General features: G+C 37.1%; 2 protein-coding genes and 1 pseudogene across 3 annotated transcripts in view; 2 read left to right on the plus strand and 1 right to left on the minus strand.

The window, feature by feature from the left end:
* LOC308494923 (uncharacterized protein) overlaps positions 1-16,117 on the plus strand; it is a 102,564-nt gene that overhangs the window by 10,333 nt on the left and 76,114 nt on the right. The gene's annotated exons all lie outside the window — the stretch shown is intronic.
* On the plus strand, positions 11,252-14,019 carry LOC308494464 (serine/threonine-protein phosphatase 4 regulatory subunit 3-like; the record flags this gene model as incomplete). The annotated part of the gene is made up of 1 exon (XM_081042245.1): positions 11,252-14,019. One exon carries the CDS (start codon positions 11,252-11,254, stop codon positions 13,811-13,813), a length of 2,562 nt encoding a protein of 853 aa, XP_080898371.1. The 3' UTR covers positions 13,814-14,019.
* LOC308494465 (large ribosomal subunit protein eL32-like) overlaps positions 15,064-16,117 on the minus strand; it is a 39,563-nt pseudogene continuing 38,509 nt past the window's right edge. Inside the window, exon 2 of the transcript in view lies at positions 15,064-15,505. The product of the transcript in view is annotated as a large ribosomal subunit protein eL32-like (transcript). The remainder of the gene's footprint in view (positions 15,506-16,117) is intronic.

The following is a 16,117-nucleotide window of genomic DNA, read 5'->3' on the forward strand; positions in this document are numbered from 1 at the left end:
TACCCCTGGCTTGCTTTCCTTCTCCATCCCCACACAGTTGTAATAAAGATAGGATACTGCTATCCTCATCCTTTCAAGTTGATTTAGTTTACATGATTTTCATGACCTGTACCTGCTTTTCTTTTTATCTGTGGTCCTTTCTCTTGCCCCCCTCCCACACACACATCTATAATCCCAATTGTACTTCAAGATGCAACTTAATCATTATTTCCTCTTGGATGACTTCCCTGATATGACTAGGTTATCTTGTGTGCTTCTATAATGTGCTTACATTACACGTGTTTAATTGTCTTCCTTTCAGGACTGAAAATGAGAGAGGGACAAAGAGTGAGCATTCATCTTAGCACTCACCTTTGAGTCACCAGCAAATTTCCTGGCTCATAGGAGGCATTCCATAAATATTCACTGGATATTTGAAATAACTTCTTATAACTTCCATAAATATCAGTTCCCGTTTTAAATGTCTGATCATTGATAGTGTGTTGGTTTGCACTGAAACATTACCACAATTCATTTTGTTAGTTGAGCATGAACTGCATTCTCTGATATTTTCAGCACTTGTATGGCAAAACTTTGGTGCAAAAATATTTTAAATCTTATTTCCCACGTCCTGTCTCAGGAAAGAAATCTTATTCTAATCAGATCACAAAGGAAACTGAGACAAAAGGAGGAGTTAGGTGATTTGCCCAAGTGCCGCAATGACAATCCGAAATAAATCCAAGATGGATCCTCTGAATATTCTGAGTCTAATATGACTGCCTAACTCCTGAGCTGTGTTCTTTAACATTCATGGGGGTAAAATGTATTTTTCAAAAGTGTTAGGCCCTTGAAAATGAATGTTATTTTGGTTTATAACAGATGTGTAAATATCTTCAATATAAATTGGCTCTGGGCTGGAAAATGCTAGCAAAATTTAGAAATTTTGAGAAGTGAATTGATAACTAAGGAAGGCATCCATGGTTTGGAAAACTTGACTTTGGTGATCAAAATGTCCCAGGAGGAAATTTCGTACCTCAGAATAATGGGTGTGATAATCCTAGTGTACTCAGTAATTTAAAATCCTTTTGTGTAAGTAGTAACCCATGCCAAGGTTAAGATGGCACAGATTGGCTGTGCTCTGGACTCAAGCTCTAAGTGAAACCGGGAGACCTGACCCATTTTCACAAGAAAACCAATTAACGGCAAAGGTATTGAGAAAGGGCAAGAGTACCTGGAGACGGAGGGCTCCTGTGGAGGATTCCTATTACACAGCATTCACCATCTCACTCCAAAACGCTCCTTACACCATCCCCTCCTCCAAAGCCTCCCAGGAAGGAAGCCAGTCCTGGAGTTCCTTGCTTCAAGGAGGCTCTCCCTTACGGTCTTCACCTCAGACAGAGCCAGAGCCAGGGAGGTGGGAGAGGGTCTTCATGTCTCTTACGCAACTTCCTCAGGTCCTAAACACTCACTCTTTTCGGACTTAAGGCAGGCACATCCAAGGCTTGATAAATTAGCATTTAACACCTAGCCCCCAGCCAACAACAAAAAGCCTTCAATGCCTTAGACCCATTCCCCTTAAAAGGGAATGCAGTGTGTTAAAGAACACTTTTTTGTTATTTGGTATAAGATATTTAAATGCACCCACATGTTTGAATAATAACTTCACAGGCACAATCTAAGTGTTTTATGCCTGTTACTTCTTTTAATCCCATAACAACCAGATGAGGTAGGTAATGCTTCCACTTTAGAGATGCATAAATTGAGGCCCTGACATAGTAGGTGACTTGTTCATGTAATATGACCTGTCAGATAACTAATGCCTGGCAGAACCTCCATTGCAATTTTGTGTTTGAGCTCTTAACCACCAGGTCTGTCTCCTCTCACAGGCGGGATATGTGTGCATATGTGGGTGGAATACAAATATGGATGCAAATGTCGATATAGATGAAGATAGATATACGCCACTATATCTACAGTTATCTTTTGAATATAAAATAAGAAGTAAATACATATCATTGTACCTGTTTCAATGTGCTTCTTTATTTTCTTTGTAAGTTTTCTTCTTTCAGTACCTTGTTTCACTAACTAGGTTTCTTGAAAGATTTCTTTCCTTGAACTATTTTCTGCGTCGGATAATTGCTTCTTGTACCATGAGCTACTGACACTTCCCTGAAATAACTGAAAAGACCTAAGGGACAGATTTACCATCAGAGGCCTTAGGTGTTAATACCCTGGGGATGCCAGTTGAGCCTGAACATTAGAGCCCTAGGGAATGGATATGCCTTATCACTTTTCTTTTCTTTGCTGATTATTCTTAATAAATGGCAAAGACTCCTGTAAGTATGTGCCCAGAGCAACTTCAAGAATACTGCAAAAAAGAGAATTCTTCCTCTCATTCTTCCATTGATGAATTAAAGTGAAACAGAGACTTACATTGCCGCAGGCAATGTAAATACACACTACAGGGGGATTAGATAATTAGGAATGTATCATTTTAGAATAATGAAAGATTTCTTTAAAAATATTTAGAATTGCTAAATATTAGAATATTTCTCTTTGACGTATTCAACTAGAGTTTGTTGTGAAGAGAGGAAATGCAACAAAAAGAAGTCAGATTAACGATCAGTTTCAGAAGAAATTATAAAGGCACTGATGAGGTTAAGTGTGTTTGGAGAAGACTGGCATTTGCCTTCAAATGAAAGAAAACAATTCAGCTGATGTGAGCCCTCATTCTCTGTTTCTGTCATTAAACAGAAAATAGGAAGAAATTAAAACTGGAAGGTTTATTTGAGAGAAAAGTAAAAAAAGTGTCCCACTGGTGCAAATTGAATGATATTAGAAAATATTATACATGAAAATTGTTACATCTTCTTACCTAGAGGTTTTTAAAACTAAAGCAAAAAGAATACCTGCTCAGGATAATAAAGCCAGTTTAAATAATCCCATTCTGGCTGTGGATGTCATGTGCTTATATGTGTGGGGGGAGAGAGGAGAAAGGTATCAATCAGATAGTCTCGAATGGAAAATTTTAAAAGGGGCTTTTCCTATATAATTGCATTAAAACAGACACCTTGAGAAAGTAATGACAGGTTCCATTATGTAGTCATGACAAAAAACGATCCTATTGAACAATGAAAAAGACAAATGGCTCTAAAACCTATGTTTACAAAGACCTTTTATGAAGCCAGAGTGGAGAAAAATACAGAAAGAAAAAAAGACATTTGGAAAGGAAAAGGAAAAGGTACAAAAAGTGAAAGGGGCAAGATATTACCGAAGGCAAAAACTCATGTAGCACATGCCTGTTTAAACTAGTGTTTCAGTTAAAGCTTAATACAATCAGAAGCATGAGCAAAAAGGAGAATTAAATTCAAGGTTAGTTTATCTCAATTTAGAGCAGAAAATAATAAATAGGATAAGAATGTTTCTATTTGGGGGGTAAATACTTTAAAGGAGAGAGATGACCAATTAGAAGCATTTGCTATCTAATTATCCTCTATGCTTTCCATTAAGGAGAAAAAGAGGGGGGTGAGAGATAGAAAGGGGGATATAGAGATATATATTTGCTGGTCCCAAAACGCTTAAGCATCTAACTTGATCATGTTATAAAGTAGATATACAACATAGCTTCAGTACCTATTAAAAAAAAAAAAAACGGAAAAGAGAATGGTGATGTGTTGTGTAGCAGAGCTTAAGTGCAGATTCTTAAGTCTGACTACCGGGTTTCAAATCTGAACTCCGAATGTTTACTTACTGTGGAAACTTGGGCAAGTTTGTCAATCTCATTATCCTCATGCAGAAATATTTAGGAAAGAATTCAAAAAGATCTGGCTAGTGAAACCAGATATTAAATAACAAATTTTAATAAAATCAGGAGAGATTTAATTTTTTTTATAATTAAGTATTTCCACTCTAGAATTGAATATCATTCAATAGAGATAGATGCAGAGAAAGAGAGAAAGAGAGAAAGGAAGGAGGAAGGAAGGGAGGAAGGGAGAGAGGGAGGGAGGGAGGAAGAAAAGAAAAAAGAAAAGAAAAGAAAGAAAGAAAAAGGAATTATATCTATCATCTATCTATCCGTCTCTGGCTACAGGTATTACTATTTATAATTGAGAGATAGCATGTCTAGAAATTAAGAAAGCAAGGCATCCGTGACCTTGAAGAAGTTACTTATTCTTTCAATACCCCAGGTTCTGTACCACTAAAGTGCAATAAATAAAGATATCTGCCTTACAAAGACTCAGTGAGAGCACCTATGGAGTACTTTGAATGGTGTCCACCATGCAGCAAACACTAGCAACTGTTAAGAGCTGATTAATGAATGAATCTTCATATTGTGTGTCAGCAGTGTACCAGGCTCTTTTCTAGACCCTGGAAATATAGCAGTGAATGTAACAAACACTCTTGCCCGTGTTTTAGGGCAACATAACGTTATTGTTAAAGTTAGGAATGTGATACTTGTTTTGAGAGTCTGTTTGACTATTTTAAGATGGAAAAAGCTTGAGCACATTTAAGAGATAAAAGAGATTATTCCTAGGCAAAGTTTAAAGACTGAAGTCACAGAAGGAATAATTTATGGCATAAGAGGTTTCAGGAGGCCAGAAATGGCGTGATATGCAGAGTACAGGTTAAAAGGTTATTCTTGAAGAAAAGAAGCCTCACTCTTTTTTCTGAGATGAAAAAGAGAGAGGTAGACATTGCTAAACATATTGATAAGGTTGTTTGAAAATGGAAGGTGAGCCTTGAGTCGGTGTCTATTCTTTTGGTGAAGTATTAGGTGAGGTCTTTTGCTGAAAGATAATTGGGGTGGAAAGGAAGAGTTGGGGAGAAAATGTTGACAGTTAATAACTGTCAAATGTAGATAAGAGGGAAAGTTGACCATGAACTTCTAGGAGGGCTAAAACACAAACTTACTGACAGGCGATGACATCTCAGCGAAGATCCATTTGATGAGGTGTTTTCTTACACATGTTATCCACGTCTCTTTGGCACATAGAACGAGTGATTTTTATACATTGTTCTCATATATGTGCTCATGTATGTGCTCTCAATGTGCTCATTCATCAAACATTCACTGCACACCAATTGTCTTCTAGGTAATGCAATACAGGGGAGAATAAGACTGGCCAGGACCCATCTTTGCCTTTGGTGGGGTGGAGGGGGGAGTAGAGTAGAAGTATAATAAGACAAGAAGTGAGGCCTTATAGAATGCTAAAGAGCCTGGACTTATAGAGAGGAGTGTGAGAACACTGGGTGCTCTAAGAAAAAATAGCAGAAAAAGAAAGGGGGTTACTAAATCAACACATTTACTTTTCAATTATTTTCCTGGAGAAAAGTCTGACAATAAACGTCACTTATTACTTTACTATAAATGTGCAGAAATCCTGGTTAAAAAAATCTTGGATGACCAGAAGTTCAAATAAGCTGGTTTTACTACATCAGGCGTGAAAAGAGGCCTACAAACTGTGTCTTTTTAAAACTACTTTGTGCATTTTAAACACTTAGTAGATTATGAAAACTGAAAATGATTACTAGTAGTCATTCTCAGCTGGGGATGATTTGGCCCACCAGGGAGACGTCTGGTACTGTTTGGACACATTTTCGGTTATCACAACTGGGAGACAGGGTGCTAATGGCACTTAGTGGGTAGATAATAGCTACCCTACTCTACCTAATCAACCAACCAAACCAAAAAAAAAAAAAAAAAAAAAGGAATTTTTAAGGTATAGGAGCTTTATCAAAATTTACTTTATAGGGTCACATTTCATGGGAAATATAATACCTAACAGCCGTCTGAGACATAAAGGAACAATACAGTTATTGTATTTAAGAAGCTATGAAATACACATTGATTACAAAGACCTTTTATCTTTGTTTTACATGATATTGTATATGTCACCTATAAATCTGATAAAGAAATTTGCTAATTTAAGGTTTTAAAAATTCTTCTTTTAAGTAACTGTAAACACAAACTTGATATTTCTCTGAATGATGTTAACATACAATGCAAAAATATATTCCTACACCACTGTGCCAGCTCTCCTGCTCAAAAAAGTAAGAGCAGATCATGAAGCAGTAACAAAACCCAAAAGGTTATTTTTCAGAAGAAATGAACCAGATCTTCAAACTTCAAGTAGTAATATATCCAAAACCAATATAGCCATGGTGTTTAATATTTTTCCCTCACTTATCATGAAAACACTTTGTTTCTATTTCTGACTTAATCCAATTATCTCACCAAAAATCAAAATAGGGCATTCCTTTCAATGTTAATGGAATTAAGGCAAAAATGTTAAGTTGAAATCAATTGTTGCCTAAAAAATGAAAATTTATATTTTATGATGTAAATATATCTAGTGCTATATTGAAGAAATGAAGATGATTACTATCTCTAAGTAAAAATTGAGTGGTTTTTCACTCCAAATTATGCTCATTGCTATTACTTATACAACCAGGTTGGTTGTAGGGTAATTAGTAAGTAGTCAGCTAATGGTATTCCTGGAGCTCTAGGTAGAAACAGGAAATAATATGGTCTATCAGGATAGAAGAGGAAATCCATGTATTATGAAATTTAAAAGAAAACTCCAAGAGTTTAGAAGTAACGATTTGAGCAGTAGAAAAAGAGGAGAGTATGGCACTGAAAGTCAAAGTCAAATATTTACATGAGGTCAAAAGAACATTTACCCCCTTTTATTTCCTCCTTTAAATCCATGCAGAGTAAGCCAAAGATTCAGGAGCTTCCAAGAAGCCAAGCACTCAATGGAGAATGTGCTAGTGTTAGTAGAAACTGCCTAAGGATCCAAGAAAATACTTAAAGTAGTTCTTACCACTGAACAATAGGAAGATAATATAAGAGATAGTACTGCTGCAATGCACACAGAACAGAATGATATTTTCAACTGAGAATAAAAGGTTTTAAATATGCACACATTTTAACATTCTGTATATAGGGTGACCGTGTGTGTGTGTGTGTGTGTGTGTGTCTCTCTTTGCCCATCAAAGTTCTGGGTTGTACCTCTTTTATCCAAGCTTGTGGAAGATTGTATTAAGATCCCCAATTCTTCATCCTTCGCTCTATCCATACCCCTGGCTATATAATTTTGCTATGACCCCCCTACTCTAAGTGGGATATACTTTCCCATCCCTTGGCTCTAGGTTTGGACCTGGACTTGCTTTGAACAAGACAGGACCCACACAGACACTTGAAATAGACGATATTTTAATATTAGAAAATTAGGGCTCTTTCAGTACCTGAGAGTCAATGAAAAAGCTGTCACTTTTACCTGAGATTTAACCCAAGGTTGGGGAAGGAATGTTTGACAGAACATGGAGAAAAACATCCAACTTATTCAATGGTTTTTCATGCAATTGAAAAACTAAAACAGGAAAATATTGCTTATTTTGTCACCATCAATCAGAAGAAAACTATCCAAAAGAGTGGGATTAGAGCAGGGGAAATGCCACATGTATCTTATAAATTAGAAATATGTCCTGTTAAAGCTATCTATTTATTCTGTAAGACAACTGGGAATAAATTTCAAATTCACTGTTTTATCCTCAGTGCTTGGTATAGGGCCTGTATATAGGGGTTGCTCAATAACTATGTGAGGATTAAATACATTGATTGTTGGAAGTCATCCTAGAAAGAATGTGTATTCATTATGTATTTATTTTATAAATAATTGTTGAGAAATTGCTGTGTATCATGTCTTATGGCAAGTGCTAGGCACATAATGGTGCAAAAAATGAATAGATAAGTCACAGTTCTGGTTGCAAAACACAGAATAAGTGAAGCACGAAATAGGCAGATGATACTAAGTGCTATGGAGAAAAGATACATCATAGAAAATAGATGGGTTGGGATGGAAGGTCTGCAATTTTAAAAAGGTTGTTAGGGGAAGGTGTCACTGGGGGAAAAGAGGGGGCATTTAAATAATTTTTTTAATGAGGTGAGAGTATAGATAATGATCCAGGTAGAATAAACGGCAGATGCAAAGTTCCTGAGGCAGGAGTGTGCCTGATGTGCTTCAGACCTAGCAAGGTGACTAGTGTGGCTGGAGCAGAATTAGGGAGAAACAAACTCTAAGTGAAGTGTTCAGATAGATCAAGAGGGCTAGGTCTTGTTGAACTTTCTAAACCGTAGTTAGCACTTTGGTTTTTATTTTAAGTAAGATGGAAACACAATGATTTTGAGCCGAAAAGTGGGAGAATGTAACATGTTTTAAGTGAATCCTCTCCAGCTATTGTGTTGAGAATATACTAGTGGGTGGAAAAGGCAGAAGTCAGGAGAGGAGACTTACAGATTTCCAAATTAGAGATGATGGTGGTCCAAAAAAGCAACATTCCGTGAAATAAGTTACCTGGAAAACTTTTAGAGAACATGCATGTGTGTTTTTCACTAATGATTTTGAAGCTGAAAATTTGAGAGGAGATACATTTGAATAATTCTGTTTTTAATGACACTTCATAAAATTAAAAATTGCCCTGTTCTTCCCACTCTGTAATGTTCTCTCTTCTTACAGATAGAATATTTAGATAGCTAAATATTCTATATGCATACATGTGGTTTGAATTGTCTATACCTAAAATTCAGGGATGTATGACTCATCCCTTTATTGTCTTCTAAAATAACTGAAAAATATAAAATTTAAGCCCCAAGTAGTCATAAAATATCAATGAGTTACAAGAGTGTTACCTAAAACTATTTATTTGCAGGGCCAAGTCATCAAGAATTACTTCTGACACCCCTAAGGTCATGAGGGGGCAAGCGTGAAAAAGGTATCCAAAACAGATGAGGGATCCAGTCTTAAGATTAAATCTACCCATTTTGATTGTGAACTAGTCTCAAAGATTTTCCTTTAGAAAATAAAATGGAGAAACATCAAATAACAATGATAGTTGGGGTGAAAATTACATTGTTTTAAAGATTTGCTATTACAATATATGCATATTCTAAGAGAAAGCATTGCATCCTGGGAAAAGCAAAGTGGAGAGTTGGAACTCCACAAGCCTATTTCCAAATTATAGCATCATCACTTTCTGCAGAGGTTTGAACCAAACGTTTGATTCAGTTTTAGAATTTCGTTTTGCCTCTCTAGTATGGTAGTAATAATATCTTCCTCAAGCCATTACTGTATGAGGATTAAATAAATAAATAAAAATAATGCCTATAGAAGGGACTTACATGGTTCCTGGAATATGGCTTTTTTATTCAATTACCTTGCTTTCTGTAAAACAACAAAAAATTAATAATCTTAGGAATGGAGAAGTACTGAAGCCAAAAAGGGCATTGTTCTTCCCAAACCAAATAAGACAGGAACTGAAGGAGTGTGCTGCAGAAATAGCAATGAGAAATGTGGACTTGAGGCTCCTTTAGACTATAAAGAGATTATAGTTAACCTAATTAAGATAACCGGACCTTAATTGACCTAAGGGAAACTCCCTGTGATCAAATTGTGAGAACACATAGATTTGTGCTGACTGCTTCTTAAAGAATGAAACCTGAGGGCATATTCAGACTTACAGTGTTATAATTGATTCTGATAGAAACTTGAATATAACCACAGCAGAGAAAAAAATTGGACATTAGCATACATGCCATTAGTATTATCTGCATATTCTCTCTTATTGAAATAAGATAGGAGTTTTAAACCAGTACATATATCAATTTTTGTATTAGTCATTTATTAATCCTTATCTCTAAGTATTATTTATAATTTGTAAATGTTTCTAAGCCAGCAGATCCTAGCATTGATTTGAATTTTCTCTTGAAATGATTGTCATTTGCATTTAATTCCCCAAGTGCCCCTGCTGTCCTGTCCTGGGAATGTCCCTGTATTATAATGTCCTAGAGGCGACATTGCAAGAGAGGTGTGTAAAAGTTTTTCTGTGCTCTAGTTGAGAATTGTCAACACTTCCAATGTTATGTAAAATGAAGTGATTGTTACAAATAGGACTCCTCAAGTACAAATTTGCTTGATGTGGCCCAATTCTCAGTTTTTCCCTTGCAATCACAGGGTTAATGTTTTTTTGGGGGGGAAATGTCTTAAGAAAACTGCAGAAGTTGCTGCTACATCAAAAATCAACTTGGTTACTATTAAAATTATATTTAACAGAGTTGCCACATACAAGCTTCTATTTTTCGGTTGGCTATACACAGATGTGGGGCTGGGGGAGGAAGTGTGTGACTTTCATCTTCTCTTGATAATTTTATGTTGATTACAAATTATATAGATGGAAGGAATGTGAAATAAAGTATAATGAAGGCCAAGAAAAGAGGGGGATAGCATAGTTCAGTGGCTGAGAAAACCAATTTTGGAATCAGAAAGACGTGTTCAAATCAGAGTTTTTCAACATATTAGCAGTGTGACCTTTGGTGATTTAACTTCTCTAGATTCATTTCCTGATCTTAAAAGGATGCTTAATACTCATATACTACTAGGTTATTATAAAAATTAAGAAAATATATAAATTTCTTGTCACAATGTTTTGAACATGTAAGCACTCAAGCATTATATTTGCTCAATTATGTTATTACCTTTCTTTATAATAATGAGAAGCCCTCAAGTATTGTTATTATTACTTAGTTGTGGTAGTAGTGAATATTACTGTAATTATTAAGAAAAGAAATAAAACAATTGACCTGTGATATTCAATATTCACTCTTGGCTAATTTGAGCTCAGTTTCCCTCTGGCCCACTCCTTTCCTACGAATGAGGAGTGTGGTTATAGATTACAAAAAGTTTAGGAAAAAGTTTCCCCATTGTGCTAAAAAATAGAGCTTCAGGCTGATCTGAACAAAGGAGTTGGAACAATATTCTCCCCTGAGGATGGGTAAGTGAGTGATACAGACATAGGCCTTATGGAGAAGACCCAACTACAGATCTCTGATTATTTGTAATGGTCCACAGTTCACTTGCTTCTGCTTCTTTCAGGGAGATGGGGAAGCACTTTCCTTGTCATATTATGTCAGGTATGGACTTGGTAACGACATAAGTGATTAAGCTTTCTTTTGTCTAAGATCCTGAGTCTCCAGCCCCAGACACTCGATGAGTGAAAAATGTTTCTGGGGGACAAAACCTTTTGTGGAAAAAATAGTGCTCTTTGCTCTAATTCCTAAGCTTCCATTTGTAAACTGGGCGGGGCTTTGCCTTAACGGTTATAGAATGTTGCTTTGGGATCGAATCCTGCGGTAATCGCGGTTTCCCTAGGCAACCGTGAGCCGGCTGAGAGGCTCACTTTGAAAGCCCATATTGAGAGAGGAGAGGAGAGCAAAATGGAGAATGGAGAGACTGAGATGGAAGTAAAGCACAGCGGGACTCCAGGGAACCCTACTGACCTCAAGAGCCACCAGGGTCCCAGTAGCGACAACTGCAACATCTGTGATTCTCCGCCGCCACCGTCGCAGCCACAGCCACCTCAGCTGCCGTTGACTGGTGAGCCGGGGCCCCATGCCAAGAGGCGGGCTGGGGTGAAGAGGCCAGAGATCCCTGTGGTGAACAAATGTCGCCGCCGTGTAAAACTCTATAACCTGAATGAAGACCAGCTATGGTCCTATTTTGACACTGGATATGTGTACTCCACTTACGTGGAACATCTCCAGGGACTGTCACTACTAGTACGGTCAGAGTCCGACGGCTCACTGATCTTGGAGTCAAAGATACAGCCAAACACCCCGTATAAGAAAAAAAGGGGGCTATTAATTGTTTGGTCTGAGGCTGAGAACCACGGAATGGCATTGAGTTTCAAGGACAAAGCAGGTTGTCATGAGATCTGGGAAGACATTTGCCGGGTTCAAGGTATAGACCCAACTGTCGACATCACACAAGACCTGCTGGATATTTCAGAAGAAGAAGAATGTGATGAAATGTCAGAAACACGTCGTCTGGTTGAGCTTCCTAACTGTGAACTCAATAACCTGGAAGAGATTGCTAACTTAGTTACCATGGCTTTCCTTTCACCTACCGGTAAGGAAAGGCTTGCCTTGATCTTGGAAAATGAGAACTATATTCAAAAACTACTGAAACTGTTACACACTTGTGAGACCCTAGGAGACATTGAAGGCTTACATCAACTGCATGAAATTATTATAAGAATCTTACTCCTCAACAAGACATTTCTCTTTGAGATCATGTTTTCTGATGAGTGTATCATGAATGTAATGGGATGCCTTGAATATGATCCTACTTTGACTCAACCAAAAAGGCACAGAGAATTCTTGACCCAACATGCAAAATTCAAGGAAGTGGTGCCAATCACAAACTGGGAACTTAGGCAAAAAATACATCAGACGTACAGGGTACAATACATTCTCAACATCATTTTGCCTGTACCATCCATATTTGAAGACAATTGTCTTTCTAATCTTAAAACTTTTATTTTCTTTAACAAGGTTGAGATAGTCCACATGCTGCAGAAAAATAAGAAGTTTTTGCCTCAAGTTCTTGCACAGCTAAAAGATAAGACTACAGATGATGATAAGCGGCGTGAATTTATATTTTTTTTCAAGGAATTCTGTTCATTTTCTCAAACATTACAGTCTCAAAGCAAGGATGCACTACTCAAAACATTGACACAATTGGGAATTCTTCCTGCTCTGAAAATTGCAATCAGCCTGGATGATGTGCAAATAAGGTCAGCTGCTACTGACATATTTGCTTATCTAGTGGAATATAATCCATCAGTGATTCGAGAATTCATAATAAAAGAATCCTTCTGGAATGAAGATTGTAACCTTTTCATTAATGTAGTAATTAAACGAATGATCAGTGATACTGATCAAGAGCTAGGAAATGCTCTTCATTTAATGGGACTTCTTCGTTCTCTACTTGATGCCAACAATGTGCTGGCGACACATGATAGATGTGAAAGAAGTGAGTTTCTACATTTCTTCTATAAACATTGTATGCATAACCTCATAGCGCCACTTTTGGCCACCACGTCAGAAGATACATGTGAAGAGGATGATATACTTGGAACCGACAAAAACAGCAAAAATTGCCTCAATAATTATCAAACAGCACAGCTGCTGAGCTTAATTTTAGAGCTGCTCACATTCTGTGTGCAACATCACGAATATCACATAAGAAACTATATTTTCAACAAAGACTTGCTAAGAAGAGTCTTGATCTTGATGAATTCGAAGCAGACTTTCCTGATCTTGTGGGCTCTTCGCTTCATGAGAAGTATAATTGGCATTAAAGATGAATTTTATAATCGTTACATCATCAAGGGAAATCTTTTAGAGCCGGTTGTAAATGCTCTTTTGGAAAATGGAACTCGGTACAATATGTTGAATTCAGCTATTCTTGAACTATTTGAATACATAAGAGTGCAAAATATCAAGTCTCTTGTTACACATGTAGTTGAAAAGTTTTATAAAACACTTGAACAGATTGAATATGTTCAGACATTCAAAGGTTTGAAGATGAAATATGAACAAGAGAGAGACCGACAGAGTCAAATACAGAAGAAGTTGAATCTTGTACTGTATAATAAAATATTTCACAGACGTGACAGAGTCTGTGAAAAGAAAGAAACTGGTTATAAAGAAAATGTAGAGGAAGGAGAAGCAGTTATGCAACCACTGGAAAATGATTTTCAAGTTTGTTGTCTGAAGACTAAAAAACCAAAAGAAAATAAAAACAAGGTAGATGTTCGTAAAAGAACAAGTTCTGGTGACTACAAATTTACTTTTCCCCATTCTGTTGGTGCTACTAATGGAATAGGCAGCTCAACTGGTAGGAACATAGTTGGCTTAGTGGATTATCCGGATGATGATGAAGAAGAAAAGGAAGATGGCACCCCCCCCAGGAAAAGACCATATCTAAGCCCATAACATCTTTATGGAGACTCTCAACATCACTAAAGTCTACATTACTAAAATTCTATAAACATCAATTAGCTGAAAAGTCTGAATTCAAAAGCTTTCTCATGTGAAATTGCTGGTGTGCAATAAGTAACGAATATGTTCAGTGTTATCATCTAAAAGAGTTTAGTTCTATAAAATCCAAACTTCCTAAATCTTAAAAAAACACACACACACACACACACAAAAAAAAAAAAACACAAGAAAAACCTAACCAGAACTGACTGATAACATCTTAGCAAGAAAAAGCTTAGTCTGGGGGAAGGAAACAGGTTGATACCACAGCGTCAATGTAGTTTTGTATGGAAAACAAAGCCATCTAGAAGCTATTTACATTTCTATGAAGATTTAACAAAAATTCAGCCTTTTGGGTAATTGGAGGGAAGTAAATTTCAGTGTGTATTTTCATAAATAAAAATGCTGGATTCAAAATGTGCAGTTGTTAATGTAGTTTTTCTTAGATAAGAGATGCCAAGAATCAGTCCAGTGGTATTCTAAAAGGGTGTCCTCTAGGACTTGGGAGTGGGTAGAAGAGCGTGCTTTCACCTGCCTAGATTGTGGAAGATACTTGGAAGTCATTTTCTGTTCATTATTAAAAGTGTGTCTGACTCCAGAGCAGCAGGTAAGTTTTAAAGTGTAATTCACAAAGACTAACATACAAAAAAATAGTGCTGATTGACATGACATGGCACTTAATATCTAAAAAACATTTTGGACCAAGAAAGTTTTTTAGGAGTCAAATTCCACATACAGTACATGAAGTCTTTTTCTATAAACAAACAAGGGTGTAATATGAAAGGTGCTTTGTTAAAGAGTGAATGCAAATGAATTTCTAAAAATAAATTGCAGCAAATAGTTAACAGGTTTTATTTTTAGAGGAACTAGTTAACTGGGTCCATTTATCCTGAATTAACTTAAATTGAAGCAGTTTCTCTTGTTTTGAAGATGTTAAGATTAATTTTAATTTTGACCAAGATGGGCTGTCTGTGTAGATGTGAAGTAGAGTTTTCCAGAAGACAGATATTTATTTTGTATTAAAAATACCACTGTACTTCTTTTGTACCATTTAGAGATATTCATATTGAACTATACAATTCAGGAATTAAAAAGTGACCCTGTAATTCCAAAAATAAAAGAGACCATTTTACTTTATTTGTTTGTTTATTGCCAGATGGCAGAATTTTATGGTTTTATTAAAACACAGTTTGCACACAAGCTATCTATTCATTTTCTTCACTGGGCAGCCTGGCATTGGGAGGGATTGGTGACTATGGTGGGCTGCTGGGCTGCTCTTTCCACCATGGCTTTGTGGTTCTTTGAGGGCACATTCTGAGCAATCTCAGCACAGTAAGATATGTTGCACATCATGCAGCACTTCAAGCTCCTTGACGTTGTGGACCAGGAATTCCCGAAAGCCACTAAGCAGCATGTGCTTTGTTTTCTTGTTACTCCCATAACCAGAGATGGGCATCAAGATCTGGCCCTTGAATCTCTTTCTTTTTTTTTTTTTTGGCCCTTGAATCTTCTGTGCACCCCCCACCCCCCGCCCCGTCAATGCCTCTTGGTCTCCACCAGCTACACTTAATTTTGACGTATTGGTCTGACTGGTGCCAGATGAACTTCTTGGTCCTCTTTGTGGTGATCTTGGGCTTCACGAGTAGTCTGAGACAGCAGTCATGATACCAAGTAGGAGATAGGTGCCATCTCCTTAGGCAGCGTTGAGGAAGAGCAAAAGAGAGATCATTTTAAATGTACTATTGTGCCAATAGGAGACACAACTTATGGAAAACTAAGAGACTATTGTGTAAGAGCTGCAAAAAGTGTGTATTCCTAAAATGACAAATAATCATTTTACCAGATATAGTCTGGTAAAGTGTGGACATGACCTCAGGAGATATCATCAGACATTACTGAGGACATGACACCCCAGGGGAACTGCATTTTCACATCTCTCAAACCACACTAGTTACGTGTTGTAATGGGATTATTCAAAGTCAAGTGACTTTGTGAGTGTACGCGTTATGTCAAAAAAGGCAGCTTGTTGGGGCAGCCAGATGGCTCAGTTGGTTAGAGCACAAGCTCTGAACAACAGGGTTGCCGGTTCGATTCCCACATGGGCCAGTGAGCTGCGCCCTCCGCAACTAGATTGAAGACAACAAGCTGCTGCTGAGCTGCATGGGATGGTGTGCCCCCTGCAACTAAAGATCGAAAAACAGTGACAGGACTTGGAGCTGAGCTGCGCCCTCCACAGCTAGATTGAAGGACAATAACTTG

The sequence above is a fragment of the Rhinolophus hipposideros genome, assembly GCF_964194185.1.
Source record: "Rhinolophus hipposideros genome assembly, chromosome: X".
NCBI lineage: Eukaryota > Metazoa > Chordata > Mammalia > Chiroptera > Rhinolophidae > Rhinolophus > Rhinolophus hipposideros.